Genomic DNA, 25,428 nt, shown 5'->3' with positions numbered 1-25,428 from the left:
TAATTTACTTGCTGCCAGTAAAGTTCTTGCCATCTCTCCTAGTGTTCGATTTAGGCGTTCTGCAGTCCCGTTTTGTTCTGGTTCGTAGGGGTTTGAGTATTTGTGCTTGATTCCTGCTTCCTTGAGCCATTTGTCGAGGTTTGCTCCAATGTATTCTCCACCTCTGTCTGATCTGACTGTCTTGATCTTGAGGTTTGTTTCACGTTCCCAGCGTTTGATCGTGTTGATGAGTCGCTGATATACCTCAGATTTATGTTTGATGATGCAGATTTCCGAGTAGGTCGACGCTAAATCACGAAATGTAACCATCAGTTGCTCACCGGTCAGGCAAGGTGAAAAAGGGCCAGCTACGTCTGTCACAAGAACTTCCATTACCCTAGGCTCACGGTTGGTGCTACCAAGAACTCTTCGTCTTGTGCTCTTACACGTCAAACAGTCTTCACAAGTCACAGGGCAATGCTTGACTTCAGGCAAACCATATTCTTCATGATCTTTGAAAAGTTTCTGAACTCTCTTCATGGAAACGTGACCCAGGCGTTCATGCCATAACTTCGACAGTTGATAAGATGACTTCATTGCACATAGATGACTTGACAGATGAGGGGAATTACAAAATTTCGGACGATTCTTTCTAGTTTTTATAAACCACCTTCTATTCTTATGCACAGCGTATAAAGTCTTTCCATTTTTCAATTTGATATGATAGCTGTTATCTTCTTTCATTGATATCTTCGCTCCGCTTGCAATCAACGCTCCAGGTGAAATGATTGTAGTTGTTGCTTTTGGACAATAATATATGTCTTTGATGATTGCAGTTTCTCCGTTCTCCGTCTCTATTTCGATGTCACCTTTCCCTACTATAACAGCACGCGAGTCATTAGCAGCTGTCTTGATAGGAATCGGACTGGGTAGTGTTTGATAGTTAGTTAAAGACAATCTGTCGTTGCTTACAGCGTCAGTCGCTCCTCCATCAAACAAATACTCAGTTGGAACATCTGATTTGTTGTTCATCAAACCGAAACCTTCTGATGCCCAGTCGAGATTCATGACTGTTGCTTCAATTGGTTCTTGGGTGTTTTCATTCATCACTTCAATGGAATTGGCGTTTGGTCTGATTGATCGTTGATTGATTGGAAGATTGTATTTGTTGGGAAATAATGCGTTTAAACTGTAATATTGACCTGATGTGACTTTTCTCCAGTCCCTCCAATGAGCTCCTAATCGCACCCCGGGCAAACAGGCGACGCTACATATGAAGCGTCGCCCTGACGCCCCGGGGCCGGGCCTGAGGCGTCAGATATCATATGTAGCAGAGTCTGTAAGGGTCAGCTGTTAGTATGTAGCGTCACACACACTAGATTGGCGTCAGCTACTTTCGCCTCTCCATCATCGTCGGCTCAGCGTCACCTACCGTTTCCGTATTGATTGCTTTCATTTCCGTTTTGTCTTGGACCCTTTGGTAAACATCAAGAAACTTACACCCAATGTCAATACCCCTTTCCGCCCCATTCAGTCCCATCGTGGCATTGCTGAACATGCCCAGGCGAGACGGATTTGCAAAATCGGTGAGCCAAAATGAAATAACTTCTTCGTTTTCATATTCATGTTCGACGCTATGTTTACGCTTGAGTTCCTTTGAAATTTTCAATCCCTTTTTAGAATCTCATGACAACGGGCCCACGCCATGTCAATGACCTAAGGATTTCCTTTGGTGTGGTCTATAAAGCTAGCCGTAAGTCCCTCCAGCCTACTTGTTCTTCTTCCCTTCCTGAAAAAATTATCTTACTCACAAATTGACTTGCCTCCTTATAAATTGTAGCTTTTAATTCGCTTGTTTCACTCTGCATTTACCTCATGGATCCATCTGAGCTTCAGGCGTTGTTGCAAGCAACCACTCAACAACTTGCTGCTCAGACTCAACTGATTTCCCAGATGCAAACTCAGGCTGCTTCCCGCGACCAAGCCTACGACACTCTGCTCAAAAAGCTCAAATATGTGGGACTACAATCACCACCTAAGTCGAAGTCCAAAGCAAAATCGAAGGCTGCAAAGGATCAACCTGCTGCCGCAAGCTCATCAAGAGCCCCGCCTGTTCCTTTGCCGTCAAACAAGACTACCGCCACTCCTCGCCCGAGAGTGACATCCAAACGCCACAGTTCTACTTCCACGCCTAAGAAGTCGCCGCTTCCTGCGAAGTCAACCCCAAAGTCGTCACCAGCTGTTAGATCTACAAAAAAACAAGCTGGCCCGCCGATCACTGCATCCCCCAAACGAAGTCCTCATCAGGTACTCTCTGGGGAGTTTCCAGAGGATTATACACGTACCAAGGTGTGTTTTCATCTATTTCCATCTATCTTTTTTTCGGATTGGTCCTAATCATTGGCTCGTAGGAATGTTTCTTTACGTTTGTTCGAATCATATGGGACTTGGCCGCGGCCGGTTCAGTTCCTGTGGCCCCGGATCCAGCGCTTCTTACCAAATTCAATGCTAGATTTTCCGACCCCGCTCAAATTACAGCCGTTGCTGATTCCTCAAACAGTCAGGATCTCATTCCCCAAACTGAAATCATCTCTTTGCGTGAAGCCCGAGCTGGCCGTGTTAAAATCGGTAAGGGGATTGTATATGTGCAGGATTTCTTCGTTCGATACTCTCTTGCGATGTTGGCAAAACTCGGAATTCGTCGATGGGCTCCAGATCTTGACGCTGCTCCGGACTCGATGTGGAATGAAGCCTGTCGGCTCAGTGCAATCAGGATCTTTCGGATGTGGGTTGCCGGAAAAGCTTTCCCGAATGCGAACCCCTACTATGTCGACAATCTCCTGCTACTGGAAAAGACCTACAACCACTACGTACATCATCTGATGACCGATAAGTACAAGAAGGAAACGAAAGATGCTGGCAAGAATCAAAGAGATGATGCAAGGAAGGTGATTCAAAGGAATCGACAACGTGTAAGTCAATTGTGGCCTTTACCTTGATTCAATTAACATTACACTCATCCTTCTCATGTTGGCAGCTTTGTAAACTCCTTTGGAAACACGCCGAGGCGCACAACTTCCCTGCGCGCTACATCAAAATGTTGCGCAAAATCGACGCTCACAGTGACGACGAAATCGATGCCCAGCGAGGAATCCACATTGTCAAGACACCAATCTACCGATCTGAGGCTGCTGGCGTGTTCATGCGACGTCTGGATGAACACATGAAACATTCCGACATAATCATTAACAAGCGAACTCAAAGACACCCTCGCCTTCGTCCCGCTGCACCAATCCTCTCTACTTTTACCAGACCCCCCCGAGGCTTACCGCTTGACTTTTACGACTCCGACTGGTGGAACAACACGCTTTCCCAATCCCAACGGGACATGATAGGCGACTGCTTAAATGTAATGTTTCTCCCAGATCCTTCAGTATCTCTGCTTGGTAGATCACATCCGGATGAGAAGCTTCGCGACCGAAAGTTCACTGAGAAGCACTGGGCCAGGGCGACTAAGGCCTACGACTTAGAACATCTGAACCTGGGTCACGATTCAAGTGATGGTTCCGAGTCAGATGATGAAGAAGATGGATCTGACGCAGGCACTGTCATTGATTTGGATGACACTGATGATGAAGAAGACAAAGATTTTGAAGACGAAGAAGACAAAGAAGATATAGATGATGATGAGGACGAAGAAGAAAGCGAGGAGGAAGAGGAAGAGGAAGAAACTACTAAGAGGAGTAAGGGTAAGGCGAAGGCGAAGGCGAAAGGTAATGACTGGGCGGAGTCGGAAGAATTTGAAAAGCCAATTGGTGGTGGCAAAGGGGATTATTATGTAGACGATGCAACAATGGATGACGATGGGGATGAAGAACGCGCACAGAGGTGGGATGTTTGGAAAAATGCCTGATATGTTTGTGATTTGTTGTGTACATAGTTGACTCTGATCGTGGTTTATCATTGCTTGTATTCAATTCTTTACCTGTTTCAAACGTCTTTCCTTTATCTCGTTTTAGCTTTTGTCTTTAGTCGTTAGTTTGGTCTTTTTTCCTCTACTTTGGTCTTAGTTTTACGAAAATTTTCTTGAATATTTTCTTTCACTGTCTTTACTGCTTATAGTTGTGGCGGAGATTAATGAAAATCAATGTGCTCACGTTTGGACTGGACTAATTTGAGATTGCCAAATGGGCAACTTGGGGCTTGCTATCATTTGGCTGCTAAAGACAAGAAAAGGAAGACATGGAACACGAGACAAAAAAAAGAGACAAAAAAACACGAGACAAAAAAACACGAGACAGAAAAAATATAATGAGGATACAAGTGTAACTACGATATGAGATATACCGACGCCTTCGGGAGCCAGGGATAAGCCCAAAACTTGGGCCAAACATAATCTTTGGCCCAGCCTTTTTCTTCATCCGAAAGAACTGCCCATTTAGTGCGGCCAAAATCTTTCATAAAATTGGTATCATGAATCCATAGCGTCTTTGTGTTTTCCGCACGCTCGGGATACTTCAAGGCGATTATGTTGAGTTTGACTAAGGCCACCATGCCACTAACTCTGAGATCGCTCCAACACCTGTGAATAACCTTGTCAGTCAGGGGATGGATCATCCGAAAAGCGGAAGGAGAACTCACATTCGAATAGCTGCTTGGTGCCAGCTCTTGCACACTCGTGTGAGATGTATGTTTTGATGGCCCTCCGGGAATCGTGGAAGTTGTGAAAAGATGTTTTGCAAAATATGCTCAGGTAGAGTTGACCAATCAAGGGTGTCGTGGAAATTCATTGAAAAAGACATGATGGTGATGGTATTTTAGCCTGACTTGTTGGTTGGTTGATATGAGTCTTGTATATCGTTTTGATAGGTGGATAGGTGAAGGGAGAACCCTCAGCTCTTTATATCGTGTTTGACTTGAGTGCATGGGAGGAAGCACTCCAAATTGGGCGGGTTGGTCACATTAATAAGGGATGGGCTTGATCGTATTCGGTGTCGTTGAAATGGACAAGAGCGTCGAGAGTTCCCAAACAATCTCTCTTTTAATAATTGCAAAAGGACCCTTTCTTCTTTTTGATCATTGCCAATCACCCCTTCCATCTTATCAATGTTCGAACGTCTGATCAGTATATTCTTGTACCTTCTTCATCGCTGGAAGAATGTCCCTCGACATCGCGTTAGATCACATTTTTCTTTCTTAGATCTATTTCATTACTTGTTCGAGCTTTCTTTCAAAAAATCAACAAGGATCTTGCTTTGCAAAGGCGAAATTTCGATTACTCAGCACACACAGTTCGTTATGGAGTCCAAGGTTTCTTTTGAAACCCTACGATTATCAACTTTCACCTCCTTTGTTGTCACCTACTACCTCCTCATTTTTTTGGAATCAGAACTTTCCATGCTCACTGGAAAATGGTCGATCCGCCCTGTTGTTTCATCTGAACTTTTGGATTTCACGCTCAACGGTAAAGCAACAGGATCTATTCCCATGTTCCTTTTACCATTTGCGGCAAATTTTGTGGATGTGGAGGAGGAAGTCGTCGTCGATGAAGTAGTCGACCCGGTTGACGAAGCTTTGGATGTTGAACAATCAGTCCACCAGGTGAGTTTTTTATACATCCTTTTCGCAATCTCAAGATCTGACATTATAATCTTTGTAGAACATTGAATGAAGAGTGTCGCAACAGTGTTACGAACAGAAGTGGACGTTCCAAAGTTTGGAGGTAGCATGGGAGGGATGGGTTTAAATCGTGTTTCGCCCTTGATCAATGAGGCAGCAAATGATGAAATCACACAAATTGATATTGAACCACAAGATCAACAAGAGATGAAACACAATGAGATGTAAATAAAACAACAAGAATGATATGAATGGATACATATGTGTAGGAATCAGATGATACGTGTTATATCATTGATGGATCAGTATCAATGTCCATTGCCATATCATCTTCAGCTAATTGAGAGGCGTAAAGATTATCCATGTCCTGAACGTCTGAGGTGTTTTCCTGAAAATTTGAGGACTCTCCAGGTGCTTCTCCAGATATCGTCATCATGACAAGCAGGCTAGGGTTGTTCAGCCCCATTGTCCAAGCTGGGAGTTGTCTATGAGCCACTGGTGAAACTATCGACTTTGCCGGAATAAATCTAATCTGGGAGTCTTCAACGACACGGGTGATACCTAATCTTTTGAAAAGCGGATTCAGCAATGCATCATCGACTCCTAACAACCCTTGCACCTGTACCACCGTGTCCAAAGGTTCTTGCAATTGTAAGATATGAAGTACCCTCGCACAAGAAACCGCCCCATCCACTTCAATCCTTACGATGTTGTTTGGGCTCTTCTTGCTGTATTGAAGGCCATATTGTCCCACAAGACCAGCGATCTCCTGGACAAACGGTCCAAAAACCCGCGCCCCATCCGGATAGGGAACCTTCCTGAAGTTGACCCACTGATTATCCAAAGCATGATAATATTTGAAGAGACGGTCGTATGTTTTATCATCCACCTCAAAAGCCGGACCGATATTCCTTTGGCTTTTCCCGAGATTGGTTGTATCAGCCGGAGGGGATCGCGCGAGCAACCTTTGAAGCTGACAAAAACGACACATTATAGTCTGCGCCATTTGTCCTACAAAAAAATACATTTTTCAAAATAAATTAAGCTGACGATGGGTAAAAAACAATGTATAAAGAACTCACCAAGTTTCCCGTTAGTATTGACTTTTTGTAGAAATCCACACATTCGCTCACCAGCGAATTCAGCGACTCCCAAAATTGGCCCCCACCATTCCATCTGAGATGCCAGATGAATGGCATAGTGGTGATTGGGTTTGATTCTGACATCCGGTTCGATCTTTTCTGATGTGGTTGTATATTCGAAGTAGGCTTTTTTGAAACGTTGTGGATCCAGTTCCCCCAGTTTTCTGGATGCCACGATGTGAGTGCACTCCACCAGCGCAACGAAATTTTGAAGTAAAATCAATAGGCGAGAATTAGTTTGACCGTCGACGTAAGTTTCGTAATTCCCAATGAGAGTATCGATCGCAGCCAAAGGCAAGTGTATAGCAAAAAGGGCATGCCATTCACTGGCCTTGAGCTTCCCGTTTGCAGCTGTCCCAACGCCCTTCGGAATTCTCGTCATACCAGTTGGCACCTTCACGTCTCTTAAATTCTTCAGCATTAAGACTATCAAACCATGCGAGAGCCATCCTTCGCCCTCTTCACAATCATCCAATTCGGCTTCCGCTTCGTCTAACACTTGCTGGTCTAGCTTCTTCTGGACTTGAAATCGCCATCGATACCGGAAATGATTCGCAAGCACCCCCTCGAACCAGTTGTGCATGATACCGACACCAACATTCATCACTGGGTCCCAATAAGGCAGTCGGTTAAGCTCAGACCATCGGACACCCGTTCGTTGAACACGTGTCTCTTGTTGTACAAGCGTGTCGGCAGCCTTCCAGTAATGTGCCGCCTCAAGCACATCCCTTCTAATTCTCTTCTTGCCGACCGTCATTTTTGGGAGATCGGATTTGAGACACTTACACAACCGGCAGAATAATTTCCCAGAATGAGACGTGAAGCCTGCAACCTTGTGATTGGCAACCACATCGCCAACAAGGATGCTGAGCCGAACGATCACCTTGCGTCCATCCGGATGTCGATGTGTCTTAATCATGACCCCACGGTCGAGTTCGATTAGTTGATCAATTAGCGGAGCAAGGACATGACTCGTTGTAGTCATGTCTGGTTGGTCTGGAGCAGGGACTATTCCAGCTAGGTGAGTGTACCTGATTAGATGGCGATCTTGAGGTGGCAGATTTAAGCAGTGAAGAGCGAAGATACCAATCGATGCCTGTAGTCCTGAAATTTTGTTTCCCAAAGGGTTAAACCAATCCACAAACAAAGAGAACCCTAATCTTAATGTATGAGATGAGCTATGTGTGGCTGATGATTTGTTGATTCCGGAGTAGAGAGCGCTCCACGCCGGTGACTGAATATAATCCGAGATTCCATTTGACTCCAACTTGCACAATTTATCCCATTTTTCAATGGCATCTTCAACGTGAGCTTGAGATAAAAACCAGGTTAACCAATGCTGAAAATCTTGAAGCATGAAACTGGAAACAGGCGTCCTCTTTTTCTTGAGATGAGAAGGCCGAGGTTTTTGATGTTTGTTCGTTATTGATGGCAATTCAGGAATGTTGTGCGAGGCAAATAGATCGGCTCCACATGGATCGCAAGTGCTGACCTCCCGGTATCCACATTCTGCAGGAGATGTTTTGATGTCGTATAAGGAAAAGCATTTGGGGCAGCAGACCAGGCGCTCGATTGATGCTTCAAGATCCAAGCGTTTGGTTATGGTTCGCGGATCCTTCGGTATAGAGCCCATCCAGCCTTCAGTAAGCCGAGTGCGAGAGGTCAGGTCTATGATCCGGGCGACATAATCTCGTGCCGCTCGACAGTTGGCACGAGTCATACTACAAGCTAGGTAGAGCCAAGCAATGAAGAAAGTTACAAGGTCTGATTATAATTTGTTTGTCAGCTATGCAGAAATAGTCGATGACTGGAAAATTAATGAGGAACTTGGTTACTTGCAGACTAGTTCGACTGTAGATCCAGCTCGTTCGAGATTGTCTGATGACTCGGAAGAAGAGTATTCGCTTTCAGGACCAGGTTCGGTGGTACCTTTCATGCTTGCAAACTTCCCAATTAACTCCGTCATTATTTCGCTTTCAAGGTCTTCCGTATGATTCTCGAGATGCCTTTGTTGAGTTCTGGGATGAACCATTTGGCCTTGAACTTGTTTACCATGGCTGTCTGTACAAACTTGTTTGATACACTGATTGCAAGTGCAATGAACCGACGAATCAATCATAATGAAAGAGCAAGTTGATGATGAGGTAGAGTCAATAGGATAATGGTGACGTTGATTATTGGGAGGCGAAAGTAGCTGACGCCAATCTAGTGTGTGTGACGCTACATACTAACAGCTGACCCTTACAGACTCTGCTACATATGATATCTGACGCCTCAGGCCCGGCCCCGGGGCGTCAGGGCGACGCTTCATATGTAGCGTCGCCTGTTTGCCCGGGGTGTCGATCACTGTTGCCGTCATAAGGTTTACAACCACCCGCACTGTACGTGTGACCAAAACTACCACAGAAGAAACATTGAAGTAGGCCTGCTTTCACACCTCCAACGGCTGAACTCGGGATATCTAATGGTCGATCGACTGAGTTTTTTCTTTCATTATCGTTCTTTGTCCAGGCTGGAGGTCCTCGTTGCCATCTGATAGGATCTATTTTTTGAATCAATCTGTTAGGTGTCGCAAAACATTGATTTTGTTGATAATTGCGTATAGGCGTAGACTGACTGCTCGGTGTGAAGCTTCGTGGTGTGGAGTTGACTGCCATCATCTGCATTTGAGTACTGATGTTGTTGATTGTGATTGTTTCTGTGGCTGTTCTTTCACGAGCTAAATAGATTTGGATTGCTGATTTCACATCTTTCAATTTGTAGTTAGGATTAGATTTGTCGTATTTGTTATCTAAGTCTTTATTAATCTCTTTAGTCATCTCGGGAGGCATTACAATTTGATAAAATAAGCCTTTGATTGAGTCTGAGTTCCAAATAAATCCAGTAGATTCTATTTCAGCTACGATCACATCAACTTTTGACATATGATTTATCATTTCAGTTTCATTTAGGTCTAAACGTAGGTTAATCAGCCTATTAAAAAGTGAGAATTGAGCAGTTCGGCCTCCTTTCCTGAAGTGATTCTGTAGAGCTTCCATGGCTTCGTACGCCGAGTCCGCGTCGTCCGTCACGTTCTTCAGGGTCGCATGGATTGTGTTGTTGATTACACTAGCCGCTAACGCATCTCGTTTTCTGTCTAAGTAATTGGACACCGGTAATTTTTCATCCCAATAGTTCTTAATGCCGATCAGTGCTTTGATTGCTCTTGCTGTGTTCTTCTTCCAATCAATGAAGTTTGATCCGTTCGTAGATAAGTGATCAAATTTGATCTCATCGCTGAGGTTTTCGCGGGCCTCCAAGATATCTTGAGCCGTTAACGTATTGTTCGTAGATTGTGATTTCGATTCAGTAGACATGTTGGAGATGAAGTATCTTGCTGGGAAGGTCACAGGGTTTGAGTTGTAGAGTCGCTCGGTGTGTTCGAAAGGATTCTCAGGTAACGTAGGGTATGGCTTGATAGGTCTAGCAGTAACGTAGTCAGTATTTGATGTTAAGTTGAGTCGTGAGAACTTTAGAATGATCTCCGAATCGGAGTCAGCAGGATTGAGTAATATCGGGGAAGTAGGTAGTGCAGCAGAGTCGGGTAGAGGATTAAACGCAGTGGAATCTGGGAATTCCGGTGAATCAGAGATGTATATCGAATATACAAGAAATTGCGGGTGAACAGTAGGTGAGTCTAATGGTGAGTGGGGAGAGTACGAAGATGTAATCGGAGAGTCTAGTGGAGAGTCTGGTAACGGAGGTAGAGTGGATATGTTAAAGTTAAGTGGAGAGGGCGGTATTGGTGGTAATGAAGAAAGATTATAAGATAACGTTTGTGGATTTTCAATCGGAGCACTTATTTCAGGTTCTTGTAAAGGTTGATTATTGCGTTGAGTTCGTTTTCTACGTTTTGGCGGAGATCGAGGATTAGCAGCATAATCTTGATTCCGTGTTCTCATTCAGGTCAGCCGTATCGTCAAGATCTAGAGCGCGGGCTCATAACCTGTAGTGAACAATAGAAAGATAGAAAAACGCATAAGTATGAAAATAGGCTTTGGATTCCACAATGATGATAAAGTACCTGTAGTGAACAATAGAAAGATAGAAAAAACGCATAAGTATGAAAATAGGCTTTGGATTCCACAATGATGATGTGGAATCTCAGAGCAAGTTGATGGGTTTTGTTGACTGAGCACGTGATGTCTGTGCCGCAGTCGTGCCCAGGATCATGTGACTCTTACAATTCATCACCGCAAACTTCAAAGGTCCCGCGCTCGCGCCCTCGCGAGACGTTGGGCGAGAGACTTACATACGACAAACTCGATTAAGTCACATATGTTGTACAACATACATATAAACTGAGAGATGCCTCTTATGCAGGGAGCATTCTTGCATGCTCTCTTGTACACTTCTCCCTACCCAAGATTTTGATCTGGAGCAAAGAGAAAAGTGGTCCACCTCGTGCTTGCGTACAATGTACAGTAATTTTTTCTTGAGGAATCAAAATATTTCTTCCTTCAAACAAGTACAATTCTTTTCATCTTCCCAAACTTGTAACATGTAGCAACTGATGTGCCACTGCTGCAAGGTCTTAGAGCATCCACTACACCACAGGGTAATCCATACCGTCATTTGGCAGGCATGGATTACCATCACGTGGCAAGATTGGCTTGGTGGTGGACGTCCGCCACCAGATGGTCAGTGGCGGGAGCTGCCGTCAAAAAGCAAGATTGCCTGACCGCTGTTGGATGGGCCATCTGGCAGCCTACAGACAGTCTCCAAGACAGGTTTGTATGCTGTCAATCATTGGGGAGCTGATCAAGCAAAGCTCTTTGTTCCCTCCCATAGCAATGCCATCCAACCCTTGTGGGTTGAGGCATTGATGTCAGGGAGGATGGGGAGGAGCTCCCAGACCAAAGAATGGATTCTAGGAGCTCTCCTGTTGTCAAGATAAAAAAGGGAGGCAAATGCACAGAACCAAATTCAATTTCATGGGATCAACACCATGTCCTTGTGGCAGTTTCCCAACAACAAGCACACGTAGACTGCCTTTGAGGCTCAAAGGTGACTTGTGTCTGCTTGTTGACGGGCAAACACCACACGGACATGGTGCAAGTTGGTTCATGAAGACAGCTCCTTTTGCTGTCTTTTGCTTGCCAAAAGGCTGGTCAATCTCTCACCAGACCAAATGGCGGGTAACCAGCTGTTTTCTTGTCAAAAGGCTGATCTCCTGACCAGAAATCAGCTGGTATTGTCTGGCCAAACACTGATTTTTTGTCCAGCATTCAGGCAGATTGTGACACAACCAAATTTTTGCCAGTATTCCAACAAAAAGTTACCCTGTGGTGTATCATGAGGGTGTTTCATTGTAAGTTTTGTGTTCCTGATTGAAAAGTGTAATTGTGTGGATGACAACTAAATTGGTAAACACATGAAATGAACTACAAGCTGCTTTACTTTCTGATTTACCAACAATAATACTCTTGGAACAAGCTAAACCCAATAGCAAAATCACTGATCAAAGTATTGTATCTTACCCACCTCATGCAACTCAATCCTCGCCAATGACTGCTCTTGTGACCAGACAGATTGATGCCTGTCAACTTTGGGCTTCATATGTGGAGCATGAGCAACAAGAATGTCTTGCTTGATTTCAGTAAAATCAATCAGGAGAGCTCACTTTTCTTAAAAAAAATAGCATGGCATGATTTGAAAGGTTCAGAGGGAGGACCCACTGTTGATATTTTGGTATCTTGAGCAACCCTGTGCCAGCAACGCAACGCGCCACAGCACACCTGTTTTTTGATGTGTTGCTCCACAACACACAACACCAACAAGCAGCAGACACTGTGTTGCGGGAAGTACCACAACAACAAAAGTCAAGGCTAGGTTGCGTGCTGCCTCAACCGTTGCACAACGCAACAGGCGCAACAGCGCCAAAAAAACACCGATTTGTAAGTTTTTGGGGGCAGCAACGCAACAAACGTTGTTGTGGCCCCCAAAAAATAACAATTTGAGTGATCTTGTTGCACTGCAGGTCAGGCCGCAACATAGAAATTAAGTCTACGGTGTGGTGCGGTCAGAAAAACCGCAATGCAACCGCAGCGCCGCACGCAACATCTGTGTTGCTGGCCCAGGGTTGTCTTGAGGTCAGAGGGAAGTTGTCAAGTGAAGGTGTTGGGTGTGGAAGCTGGATGTACGGCTTTTGACCAATTCAATGCGCCAAAAGTCTACAATAAATCAAGTTGCAGGCCTTTGTGAATTCAAACAGGTGGGATACACAATTTGACACAGTTTTACGGACCACAAGTCTAAAACTGGTCCATAGTGGACCTTGCTGTACTTTAGTGGTAATCTTACTTTGAATCACTTGGTTACCATGCCCATAGTGGATGCTCTAAGTACAGTAGACTTAGAGCATCTCCCATTGTTGCAGTAGCTTATCATCTCATCTCATCACACCAAACATTAGGGATTGGGCAAAGTGACTTTGTGTACATTTTGATTTCAAAGTATCTTCACATATTTTCAATTCAATAACACTGGACAGCCACTCCCTGATTAATTAGAGTTTGGCATATGATCATCATGATCATATGCATCTACCCCACATTGAATTTGATGATCTATCCAAGACACATGTTGCTACCTCACATCAACCTCAATGATTTATCTATCAAAGACATGGGTTTTTGTGAGGGGAGTGTTATCTCCCCTCACCATGAGGTACACTACAGTTGGTGCAAGCGCTAGACAAGCTGGGATTTATTCAAATCGCCTTGTTCCATTGCTAGTCCAGCAACTTGCCAGTCAGAAACAGCACAACTGAAGAAACACATCAAAAGGTACACACAAAATTCAAAGAGAAAGAATCCACAAAGCAAGATAATATAGTAAGGGGGGATGAATTGTGCTACCTGTCACATCCTTCCATAATCCCAGAACCACACATATCCCTCACATCCACCTGACCCTTACAGTTTTGTGTCTTTCTAATATGAACAATGGGCCCAAAGCTAAAATTGACTTGTGCCACTTTGGTAAAAGGATGATATTACCAATCATCCAATCTATTGCCTTCTCTGTTGGGATTGGTTAATTGAATGCTTTTGGCCTCATGAGGTATGCTGTCTTGACTGCGCAGGGACTTCACAAATTGGAATCTATCCTGCCAGTGGGCGGTGAACGGGTTGCACAAGTCTTCTGATGCTCACTTTCTTTGTTAACTTAAGAAAGTCCCCCTTGCGGTGTCCCTCAGATCCTGCAGAGAGACAGTTACAACTAATTGCTGTTTTTTGGCTTGAGAACTCCACAGCTTAAATCCTCTCAAGTTGTTTTTGCATGTTCTCACTGCCCTCATTTATAAATCCGTTGTTTAGAATCATTTTATACACATCCTTGTAGCCTCAGTTCTTGGGGAATGTGGGCAGTGTGTTCTACCAGATACTTGGTAGGATGCTACAACACATTGTGGCTCTTTTCCAAAGCTTTTTGAGCATGATTTTCTGCTGTTGACAAAACTCTCAATCCCTTTTTTGCCTCCTTAGCTCCCTTGAATCAATAATCATGTTGAACACATAGAGATTTTAAGGCCTTGCCAGGGCTTATATATAGGGCAAGTGGAATTGAAGTTGCAAGTGAATACCAAAGAGGTACTTGTTTGAATTTGGTTACTCCACTCGATCAAAGAATTAGAAAGAGATACATCACTTGGGTATATGTGTTTTTGTACAAATTTGGAACGGTAACCAAGCTTAAGAACTCAAGGATGATAGAGCGCTTTGAGTTCAGATGAAGTCCATGGAGAGTTGAAATTGTATTTCTCAAACTGCTCAGAATGACAACAAACATGTTTTGGACTTTCTGACATACATAGTCATATTCTCCAAATGACGTAGATGGTACAGTGTAAATACAGGCCGTCCTCCCACTTACTAGTGGGACATAAGCACTTGAAAAATGAGCTCATGGAAAGACTTTTCAGGCCTTTTTCCTGGGATCATGGTGGGCTCAACACATGTAGAAGATGGTCTGAACAACATTCATAATGACAAACAGGTGGATTTATCCAGGATGGAAGCTGGAAGATTCAAAAAACAACTAAAGAGGACTTCTAGTAAGTCCCTCTCTGCAGGCTTCAATGGACACCGCCCCAGCTCGGGCCTTTGGTGAGGGACTTTGTTATGTTTACTTTCTTTGATGGTTGCAAAGAGTTGAATTTTTGATGATTACATATATGTACTTGCAGTTTGAGTTATGTTACATGTGTAATCATCGAGATACCCGGGTGTGATGAGTGCCCGACCCGATCGGTCATGGTTTTCTGCAATGAGATGGTGCGCATACAGTTGATCGGTTTACATAGATTTGTTGAGTTGTTTACCATTGATCGATTAATCTTCATCGAATTCCTACTTTGTCGAACTTGATGGCTACTACTTCAAAGTCAACCGATTCGATATATCAGCTCAGAACATTGATCAAACCTGTCTTCTCAATCCAATCAGCTTCATCAACAGCTTCATCTTCTAAAAGCCCAGTGGTCAAATCCGTAGATGGTTATCATTCTTTCCTATGGATCGGTTCAAATGAAGGTCGAGTCAAAGGTTTCGATATCAAACCCGCAAAGCAAATCAATCAATCAAACCCCAGCTCTCCGATAAACCGTTTAGAATCGCAATCAATCTCACCTACTACTTCCACTTCACTGAGTAGTCCGATTTCATCAAAATCGCCAACTGGAACTAAACACTCTGAAACTTCAGATCTACTCGACGGACACCTTGAAGCAAATTGTTTTCAAGATCATCATGTCTTTCCTTCAACTGAGACCACCAAATCAAAACCAGTGGAGAAGCTGATTTTGATTCCTATCATCTCAATGGCGGTCATTCTATCAGGTGTCGATCTTCGTTAACTTCAAATTCTTATTCATTCTTGAATGAGCAACCTCTAATCTCAACTTTCCTTTTTCTAAATATCGATCATTTTATTGACTAGAGGGAGCTGTCAGTTTTCATTCCATCAATGATTTAGATCCTCTACCTGGATTTCCTACCATCAGAGGTGTTTCAGCTGTCACTCTAGATGAAGATACATTTGATAATCTACCTCAAGAAACAGATATAACGATGTGTGTGATCAAGAAAAAAACTATCCATCTTTATTATTTACAAGAAAGCGGAATTCAACAAATTCATGAAGTTTCATTTACTTCTGCAGCTTTTAATGGGATTCTTAGACGTTCAGTTCTACTTTTATCTGATATAGAACAATATTATTTAGTTTCTTTAAATCAATCTGTAGCCAATCTGATTCCACTTTTACCGATTTCTCAATCTAATAATGATCCAAATCAACAACTCAGTTCACAACATAGGCCTTCTATGTCAGCTATACCTAATTCAGATGAATTTCTTATTGCTTCTCATACTGGTACAACCTGTTTAGGTGTCTTTGTTTCTTCAACTGGTGATCCGTGTCGTGGTACTTTGGAATGGCTCTCGAATCCAAGAAGTATTTCAGTAGATGAAACTCATGTGCTAGCTTTACTCTTCAATGGAACAATTGAAATTCATTCATTAGAAACACAAGAACTTTTACAAACTATTGAACTTCCTATTGGATTAGAGCCTAGAACATTATCATCCACTAAATTCGGACTTTCTCTTCCGGGTAAATCATTTGATTCTGATTTCGAATTAATCAAATCTCGATTCTCTTCAAATCAACCTCAAGATCTCTCTAGTCCTACTACACCGACTATACCACATCATAGGAATTCATCTTATAAATCAAATGAAGTTCCGGCGTGTCAATCTTCACTTTTATTGGTTGGAAGAGATTCGGTTCATGCGCTGTGTACTAAACCTTTTTTGACCCAGGTGGAATCTCTTATTTCTAGTCTTCGTTGGGATGATGCACTTCGATTAGTCGAATCTACCGTGGCCAAAAGCATGAATGAAAACACCTCACCTTACTCTTCTAGATCTTATCAATCCACGTCCCGCTTAGGATCTACAGGTCACAAAGACTTCATGATTCGAATTTACTATATATATCAAAAAATCGCATTACATCATCTAGTAGAAACTAAATTCCAAGAAGCTGGAGAATTATGGTTTAAAGGAAAAGGAGATCCACGGGTGTTGATTGAATTGTTTCCTTACTTGAGAGCCAATGTGGTAGCTCAAGATGATGAAGTAGATGTATACCGTGGCTTAGAAACACTGATAAAAGAGATTAAAAGTGCTAATGCGATAAGTGAGTAAATGATTCTTTCATCTCATCACTTTTCTTAATATACCCTTCCTCTTGAAATGATCCGATTCTTTAATTTCTCAACGATCTGTCGAATCTCTTCCTCTTTCTATCATGTTCTATTTTCCATTGGTTGTGGATCATTGACTAAAAGTTATGGGGAATCTAGTACGAAATTATTCACCTCATATCAAACCAGATGTAGAAAATGCAGCTTCGACGATGGATTTGAAAGCCGTCTTATTAGAAAAATCGAAATTGATGGTTTTATCTTATTTACGTCGTTGGAAACGTGATAGATTATTAAATGGTGGTGCAAGTCTTTCAAATCGACATCTTGATACTGTTAAGTTTTCTCCAGACTTGTTTTTCTTCCAAATTTACGGTGATACTGATGATATTCTATGTTATTTCTCCAGATTGTAGATACTGCTCTGGCTGAACTCTTAGCTGAAAGAAGAGGAAATGATCAAGATTCTTACAGAGAGTTGAAATTGTTACTTGAGAGACCTAATACTTGTATACCAGAAGAATTAGAGATCATTTTACAAAAAAATCAATGTTTTACACTTTTAGGTGAATTGTATTATAGATTGAATAATCTTCCAAAAGTATTGGAAACTTGGTCAAGGTATGAATCTAGATCCTCTTTGATTATCTCTTCAGATCCACTAAATAATTACGCTGGTTTGATCTTCTTTGGCGAATAGACTTCATGATAAAGAATGGGCGGATGATTCATTCAACGAACCATTGGGACAAATGGTCAACTTATTACAAAAAACAAATCAATTAAACTTGGTGACACATTACGCGATTTGGTTAGCAAAACATAATTGGAATTTGTCTATCAAACTTTTAACTGAATCATTAGTTTCTGAATCGATTGACATACAAGAAACTTTAGAGAAATTAAAAGAAGTGAATGAAGAGGTTGTCGAAGTTTATCTTGAACATCTTGTGTTACGTAATTATTCTGCAAGAAGGAGTAAGAAAAGACAAGTGGCTATGAATGTGGATGTAAGCCGGTTAAGGACTTCTTTGATTCTTGGATACTTAGGTAGACTTAAAGAAGGAATGAAGTCTCAATTAATTGATGGAAAACCTCAGAATTCGGCAATTAGTGAATTATTTCGAAAAATAATTAATAGATATCTTTTGGAAACTTCATCTGGTTCAGAAGTACCAAATTTTGTGGATTATCTGTTAAAAGTTCATTTGGAATTGGTTGAATTACCTAGAGCTGATCCTAATTCATTGGATAGGTTTGGTCATCATGATCCGATTTTAACTAGATTGAAATTGATGGTTTGTTTGGATCCTTGGGAACGTAATGGGGATGATGGATATGATGTGACGAGTGTTAGACGTGCTTTGGAAGATATGGGTGGGTGTTCTGAGATGATGGCTTTTGAAAGAGCTATGGCTTATTCTAAAGTAAGTTTTTATAACTTGATTAGTCCTTTAAGTCTTGATTGATTGACTTGTTCTTGATGATCGATTGGGGTTTATTTAGTTAAAGATTCACAGACCTGCACTTTCTTTACTTGCAGTGACTTTACAAGATTTGGATTCGAGTGAAAGATATTGTCTTAGATCTGGATCGTTATTAAATATAAATCAAGTGAAAAATATTTTAGAAAGATCTGGATTACTTACTTCTACTTCTACACCACATCCTATGATGATGAATAATAATGACAACAATATAGAGAAAAAAGATGAAAATCAATCCAGAGAATTACTTTTAATTTTATTAGATTTAATGATTAATTCAACATCTACAAATCAAGAATTAGATAGTAAAAGACAAAAAGAAAAATCAATTGGAAATTTATTAAAGAAATATACACCTTTACTTGATTGTCAAGATACATTAAAAAGTTTACCAAATCAATTCTTGTTGAAAAATTTTGAAGATCATTTCAAAAGATCTTTGAGGTTTTCTAATCATTTGAAATTTGAAAATCAACTAATTAAATTTATTTCGATTGGACAAGAGTTGAGAACTTTGGAAGGGTTGAAAAGTTCGGAATAATTATGGGTTTGGAGGATTGGTGAATTGGGGTTTTTCTGGGGGGATCATGGAAATGGAATGGATGAGTATAGGAACATTGGGGGGTTTGAGAAAATTAAAAGTTAAGTTGGGTCTTGGTTTGGTTTGTAATCAATTGAATTTGTATTTTTTATGAAATGAATAGATATAGACTTTCAATGATCTTACATGTCGCCATTCTTGCAGAGCTTAGCGGAAAATCAAGTGTTCATAACCTCATTTTTTACAGGGCAATTCCTCAAAATATCAGGTAGAATTCTGAGATGTGCTGGTGATCATCTTAAAGTCCATGGGCCATCGGAAATTTTATCAGGTTTTGACTACTCAATTCTTCAATTTATAGTTGTTAGGGGAGGCAAGCCTTACAAGAATGGCTGCAAGAAAAACGATGAATGAACAGATCGAATTCTATCGAATTTTGATAAAGATGTACAAAGAAGCTTCGAATATGATATTTCAATGATCAGGATATCATCACCTTGACTAACATCAGTATCATTCTTTGAAAGTCGTTGATAATCTTTCAAAAAAGTTTCAAGATCAGACCTGAACCGAATGATTCTTCTAGTTCTCATTATGATTGGAAAGGTTCTCTCAATTAAGACCTCTTTTTTGTAGGATAGAGAGGCGGGAGACATCTCAAGCTGCCTTTATTTACCAGCTCAACTCATCTTAAACGTTTTAAATTTGACAAGGTCTTGATAAATAAGTCATAACATACAAAACCGCTCTCGAAGTGATTTTGTTTATATTCTTTATGGAATGATACGAGACGAGCAAGGACTGGAGTTTTTGTGCAGTCATTCATACCGGATAGCAATCGGAACATCCTGAAAGAAAATCAAGTCGTTTGTGTTAATTTATTGTTTTGAAATTGTATAAACAAAATCGAACTGACCCAAGACTTTGCCAATATTATTGGCATTAGGAGGACACAGATAATCTACATTACCAGGATTCCTACACTCTGAGGATTTTTGGATTGAAACAGAACAATCTTGGAATAAGGCACTTTTTGTTTGGGCCATAAATTCGTCGAGAAATTGAAGATACTGACTGAAATGAACATTTCTCAGGTCGCTGTTTATGAATTCATATTGAGCACATTGTTGACCACTTAATCTTGTGTCGGTTGATTTTGCGAGCTTGCATTCAGTCATTGGAACGTATTGATGACCTGAGATAAATGGGTATAAATCAAAATCAAGCTTGTGATGAGCTTTACTACAAGATCGAAACATTCAAGGTAATCAAGATTAGTTTCTCAACCACTTACCAGCAAGCCAGCAAGATTTATACGCGCAGTTACGCACAACATCAGATCCGATGCATTCTTTGAACATGAGCGATCATAAAAGCGGTCTGGATTAGCCTTGAGCGCGGATGATGCTGAAGGGCTAAACAAATGATGATTTTTAATGGTCTCACATACCTGCTCGATCTCCGAGTATTCTAAACTTGCCGTTACAAGAATGAACAACCGGAGGAGGATCGTTGGTATTAGTAGCGCCGAACACATCATGAATCAACAAGGAAAAGAGGAGAATGGAGAGCTTAAGAAAGACGTGGAGCATTTTGGTCATACAAGAAGAGAGGAAGAAGAAGGAGGTCTTTCAACTTGGAAAAATTCAAAATGATTCAGGTTTGCACGAGAGGGATGAAACGGAGAGCAGCCTTGGAGGGTCCCAGTTCTTATAGAAAAACAAATTTACCCAAAGGTGAGGGGGCTAGACAATTGGATGTAAAAGCCACAGGATCAGGGTAGCTTCTGGATTCTGAGCTGTTGCCGTTATTGAGCATTGGTGGCACTTAAGCTTAACTAAGCCCCTCTCGGACGAGCGAGTAGTCGAGAGAGGGGCTTAAATGGGATTCGCGTTTCATGGCGGGAGAGCTCCAGAAATTAAGTACCTTTATGTACTTTTCTGGAGCTCTCCTCAAATACTCATTGTGGGATTTCTCAAGGTTCAGATATGTGTAGCTTCATGAGAAGCTACACAACCTCGTACCACTTTCAGCAAGATTTGTTGGAAGTAAGGGTATTCAAAACGGATTTCCAGTTTGTTGCAATGTGTAGCTGGCTATTTCAGACCAGGAGGCTGAAATGGCAGCTTCGTCGGAAACTACCAATTTCTTGACAAAACACCACAAGGGTTTCGTCTTTGTAAAACAATAAAGGACCTCGCGCCACCGGGATAAGTGTCCCTCGATATCCAAGGGTTTTGATGAATATCTTAAGGGTTTTAGCTTTTATCCATTTCGGCGGCAGTTTCGGCGAAGGACCAAACATCCAAATCTCGGTGAAGGCCAGTACAGGCCTGTACTGGCATGCTTAGGCTGTTACAGGAGGACGTAAGAAACCATTTGCGCAACGTTTCCTGAAAGCGTCACAGCTCTCAGTTGTTGATGAAAGTGGTACGAGGTTGTGTAGCTCCTCATGAAGGAGAACATACCTGAACCTTGAGAAATCCTACGGTGAGGAATTGAGGAGAGCTCCAGAAAAGTACATAAAGGCACTTAATTTCTGGAGCTCTCCCGCCATGAAACGCGAGTCCGATATAAGCCCCTCTGCGAGGGCGCGGCGAACGCGCTAGAGGGGCTTAGTTAAGCTTAGGTGGCACTTAAGCATGGGAAGGCGCGTGCAAGTCCGGGAAGATTCAAGGGTGCGGACGTAAGCTTAGTTAAGCTTAGCGCGGACGGCTAGCTTAAATGCGACCAGGTCCAGAGGCGTATCTCGAAAAGATCTAACTTTTCCGGTAGTCTTGGCTGAAGACTGAAGTGATATGTATGTACTACGTACATAGATACGGCCACCCACCCTCTGAAGACTCAAGAGCCCTCAAGCCCCCGCGACGGGAATGAATTGGAATTCTAGCGACGTGATTGAAAGTTAAACTGAGAATGCCGAGGACATCAATCATGATTTGAGTACACTTCAAATTTTCCTCGTAAAACAAGCTCCCTCGCAGGCCAACGCGCTCGCGAGGGGCTTAGTTAAGCTGTTAAAACAAGCAACGATTTGGCATTCTTGCAGACTTCCGCAAGTAAAAGTGTAAAGTCAAGACTGAATGTGCTTTTCACTATAGAGGTCAAAAATAAACTCAAAAGAATCCGCTGAGAAAAAATGTGGAGGTCAATTGCCTGGAGTCCTCACGCCCAAACTACCACGATGGCCATTAATTCCAGACATGGACAATTCATTCAGTTTGGATCATTTATCTTGAAACATATCTGGACGCATAATTAGCACCATACAAAGTCACTCTTCAAGGTATTTATGTGTTCTAATCTTCTAAGGGTAAGTCGCGGTGATCTACGACGCTGTGCAATCCGAACATTCTGAAAGGAGATCACCTCTTTTTAGTTTGGTTATACTTGAAATCGATAATGAAATCTTGACTGACCCAAGACCCTTCCAGGATTGAGTGCCTTAGAGCATCTAAATATTTCTCCACTCTTTGAAACACGACACACTGAACATTTTGCATCGATGATTTTCAAAGGAAAAAATCAGCCTTGAATAACACCTTTCTATAAGGCGTAGACAATCAAAATTGAAGACACTGACAAATATAACCGGTGTTGTATTCATATTCATCACATTTTACTATCCGCTCGGATCTGATGTTATCGAAGCTTCTACAGAATTGTAATGTAAGGTAACCTTGAACGATTTTTCGAAGTTTGATCACAGCTAATCAGCTTTGCTACAAGATTGGATTTCAAAGCAATCGAGCCTGATTTGACAACTGCTTACCGGTCTCCAAGCCAGCCGAGCAGGATTTTGTCGCGCAGTCATACGTACTCACGTCCCCCATGCATGCTTTTAATGTGAGTGATGAAAAAATTGGTCTGCATCAGTTGTGGGTACGGGTTATGCTAAATTCTCAAGGCAATGAAGATTTAGATGATATCACATACTTGATCTACCTGGTTTGGCTGAGTGAAACGATTGCTTGCACGCATGTTTGCCTAAGACATCACGGACCAACAGGCAGAAAAGTAGAAGGGAGACTTGGAGGAACGTGTAGAGCATTTTGATTGAAGCCAGTGACGAAGAACAATGTCAATTGAGTTCTTTCAACTTGTGGAAAGATGAAATGATTTGACCAAGAGCAACGAACCCTAAAGGAGAGAAGCGGATAAGACGCTCTTATAGAAAATTGCTTCTACTTGTAGAGGGGAAGCGCTTAAATGATTTTACACGTAGTGTTCTACATTGTACAAGCCACAGCTCAGGGAACTTCTGACTTCGGAGCTGTGGCACTGTGACTGAAGTGTTAGAAGGCACGGGCAAGGTGGAGAAGAACAAACCAGAACATGCATATGGGATTGGAACTGATTGGAAACACACCTGGCCGGGGTCAGGGGTGTGAAGCTGTGCGAACTTCAAAGGGCGCCTAGCCAATTTGAATGTACACTCGGCAGGTTTACTGAATAGGAAAACACTTTTCTCTCCACCAGTTACCGGTGGCACCAGTGTGTTTCTCAAGAGATGATCAAAGCCTACGTGCCCGCGGCCTGAAAGGTTCTGTTGGTGAGAAGCTTCACTGGATTCACAAAGGGTAGCTCGAAAGCTCACACTACCTTTCAGACGTCACCATAAATTCCAATCAACCTGGCTCCGAGTAGGAGTCACTCCTTCTAGTCAACTACCACAACTAAACACACATATGAGAGAAAATGATAAAAACTGAAAAGAAACAAATGCTCACCTGGCTCCGAGTAGGAGTTACTCCTTAATTAGGAGAGCAATCACTCGGGAGCAAGGGCAAAGTAATACTAGAATCCACGATCTAAAGACATAACTTCTAATCCTGAATGCAACCCGCAAGGGGAACCCTTACACGGCTCTTGCCGTTCGCGATTTGGTGTGTCGCACCGCACACGATAGTTTTTGTTTTCAAGCATCTCATTCTTTTGGGGTTTGACATGATCTTTCAAGCAAATACGATCATTTCCAAGGTATTCTCAACAAAGACCGTACAGCCGTGCTAGAACGTACCAGACCTGGAGGCTCAAAACCAGGACGTGGGCAAAAAAAATGAATGAGACAATTCCTAAAGGGAATCGCTTTCGTGATTTATGAAAATGTAATTACCCCCTCATCCTTTATCACAAAAACCTGTCATTACCATACGTCATTTCCATCCGGCGCGCCCAAGGCGCGTTTTTTGCGCTGCGCCCGCAACCTGAGCGGGAATACAGTACTTTCCCTTGGTCTCTTCAAGGTGTCTTCAGCATCATCGAGGTCGCTCAACCCGATGATATATAAACTATTTGAAGCTCAATAACAGATTAGAACGAGTTTCCATAACAGTCCATGCCATTGTGCCTCTGCCTGATGCATGTCTCAAGTTCTCTTGATACATATTTGGTAGTGTAGAAAAGTTGATGGAATTTCTAGATTCTGAGTATAAAGAAGGAAACTTTTCACTGCTCTAGATTCCTCACCATCCCCAATTCATACACTCAGGTGACATTATCTTGCTCTGTTGTGCCCTTGACCTTTGGCTAGATCCCTGTTGCTTATCATTTTAGTTTAACCCGTATCCATAAATCATCGGTCTCTATACATCAGACTTCAACTAGTGGATACTTGACTCCTCTCCATTCTCGACCTTACCACAACTTGTAGAATCCGTCCGAAAGAAGTCTACCCATCCGAAGTGCCTTAACGGCTTATCCCCTTCCCAAAGCAACGTTCACCAAACAGCTCTGATTGCCCAGCCAGTATCCTCATCGTCATATCGTCAAGTTATACTTACCTCTTGATATTGTACAGGTTCGAATCCAAGATGGAAAGAAACTCCCAAGAGATTGTAACCTTTGAAAAGGTGAGATAAAATCTAATATATCCGATGAAAAATTGAGATGTTCTTTTGACAAATCAACTTATAAAATGTTCCTTAGGTTCAAGATCCTCACTCAAAAACTTTGAACCTCAACAATTCAAAAAATCAGTCAATTTATTATCATCAAAACACCACAAACACAGAAGTTGGGACTTTATTGGTAAGTTCACAAATTGGGTTTCAGAATTCCACCACCCCGAATAATTCTATTCTGACCAAGATTGGTTTAAAATCCACTTTTTTATCAATGGTAGAACACAAATAATTCTCATCCTAAAGCAGAGCATGAAGATTTAAATTTTATCTCTATCTTGTTCTCATCTAGCTATCTTTAGAAACAAAACCATGAGATGTATTCTTTTTTGATGCAAATGAGAGATATACGGATGACTTGAAAAAAATGATCATAGCTTCTGGATTGAGTTGATTAACTTTCAGACTGAAAGTCATCAGTGATCATCATGAAAGCTAAGGTCCTTGCATCTTTGATAAGTGAACAAGTTTATGGTGTATGGTTAGAAGTCACCTTGTGTCAATT

At 41.9% G+C, this 25,428-nt stretch overlaps 5 protein-coding genes across 5 annotated transcripts; 3 read left to right on the top strand and 2 right to left on the bottom strand.

The window, feature by feature from the left end:
- Nucleotides 1-1,484: 1,484 nt before the first annotated feature.
- On the top strand, nt 1,485-3,892 carry MELLADRAFT_107662 (uncharacterized protein; the record flags this gene model as incomplete). The annotated part of the gene is made up of 5 exons (XM_007411289.1): nt 1,485-1,565; nt 1,660-1,732; nt 1,820-2,328; nt 2,391-2,807; nt 3,017-3,892. The coding sequence occupies 5 exons, from the start codon at nt 1,485-1,487 to the stop codon at nt 3,890-3,892; spliced, it is 1,956 nt and encodes a 651-aa protein (XP_007411351.1).
- A 1,385-nt stretch (nt 3,893-5,277) lies between these two features.
- Nucleotides 5,278-5,826, top strand: MELLADRAFT_64198 (uncharacterized protein; the record flags this gene model as incomplete). Its single annotated transcript, XM_007411290.1, has 2 exons — nt 5,278-5,580; nt 5,653-5,826. 2 exons carry the CDS (start codon nt 5,278-5,280, stop codon nt 5,824-5,826), a joined length of 477 nt encoding a protein of 158 aa, XP_007411352.1.
- A 58-nt stretch (nt 5,827-5,884) lies between these two features.
- MELLADRAFT_107661 (uncharacterized protein) lies at nt 5,885-10,096 on the bottom strand (the record flags this gene model as incomplete). The annotated part of the gene is made up of 2 exons (XM_007411243.1): nt 5,885-6,609; nt 9,088-10,096. 2 exons carry the CDS (start codon nt 10,094-10,096, stop codon nt 5,885-5,887), a joined length of 1,734 nt encoding a protein of 577 aa, XP_007411305.1.
- Nucleotides 10,097-15,150: 5,054 nt separating this feature from the next.
- Nucleotides 15,151-19,020, top strand: MELLADRAFT_88075 (uncharacterized protein; the record flags this gene model as incomplete). The annotated part of the gene is made up of 6 exons (XM_007411291.1): nt 15,151-15,622; nt 15,723-16,985; nt 17,137-17,327; nt 17,402-17,613; nt 17,693-18,419; nt 18,499-19,020. 6 exons carry the CDS (start codon nt 15,151-15,153, stop codon nt 19,018-19,020), a joined length of 3,387 nt encoding a protein of 1,128 aa, XP_007411353.1.
- Nucleotides 19,021-19,842: 822 nt separating this feature from the next.
- MELLADRAFT_107659 (uncharacterized protein) lies at nt 19,843-20,612 on the bottom strand (the record flags this gene model as incomplete). The annotated part of the gene is made up of 5 exons (XM_007411242.1): nt 19,843-19,868; nt 19,937-20,005; nt 20,096-20,215; nt 20,315-20,371; nt 20,471-20,612. The coding sequence occupies 5 exons, from the start codon at nt 20,610-20,612 to the stop codon at nt 19,843-19,845; spliced, it is 414 nt and encodes a 137-aa protein (XP_007411304.1).
- Between the last annotated feature and the right edge of the window lie 4,816 nt (nt 20,613-25,428).

This window comes from Melampsora larici-populina (genome assembly GCF_000204055.1).
Source record: "Melampsora larici-populina 98AG31 unplaced genomic scaffold MELLAscaffold_24, whole genome shotgun sequence".
NCBI lineage: Eukaryota > Fungi > Basidiomycota > Pucciniomycetes > Pucciniales > Melampsoraceae > Melampsora > Melampsora laricis-populina.
This window is presented reverse-complemented; position numbering and strand designations above follow the sequence as displayed.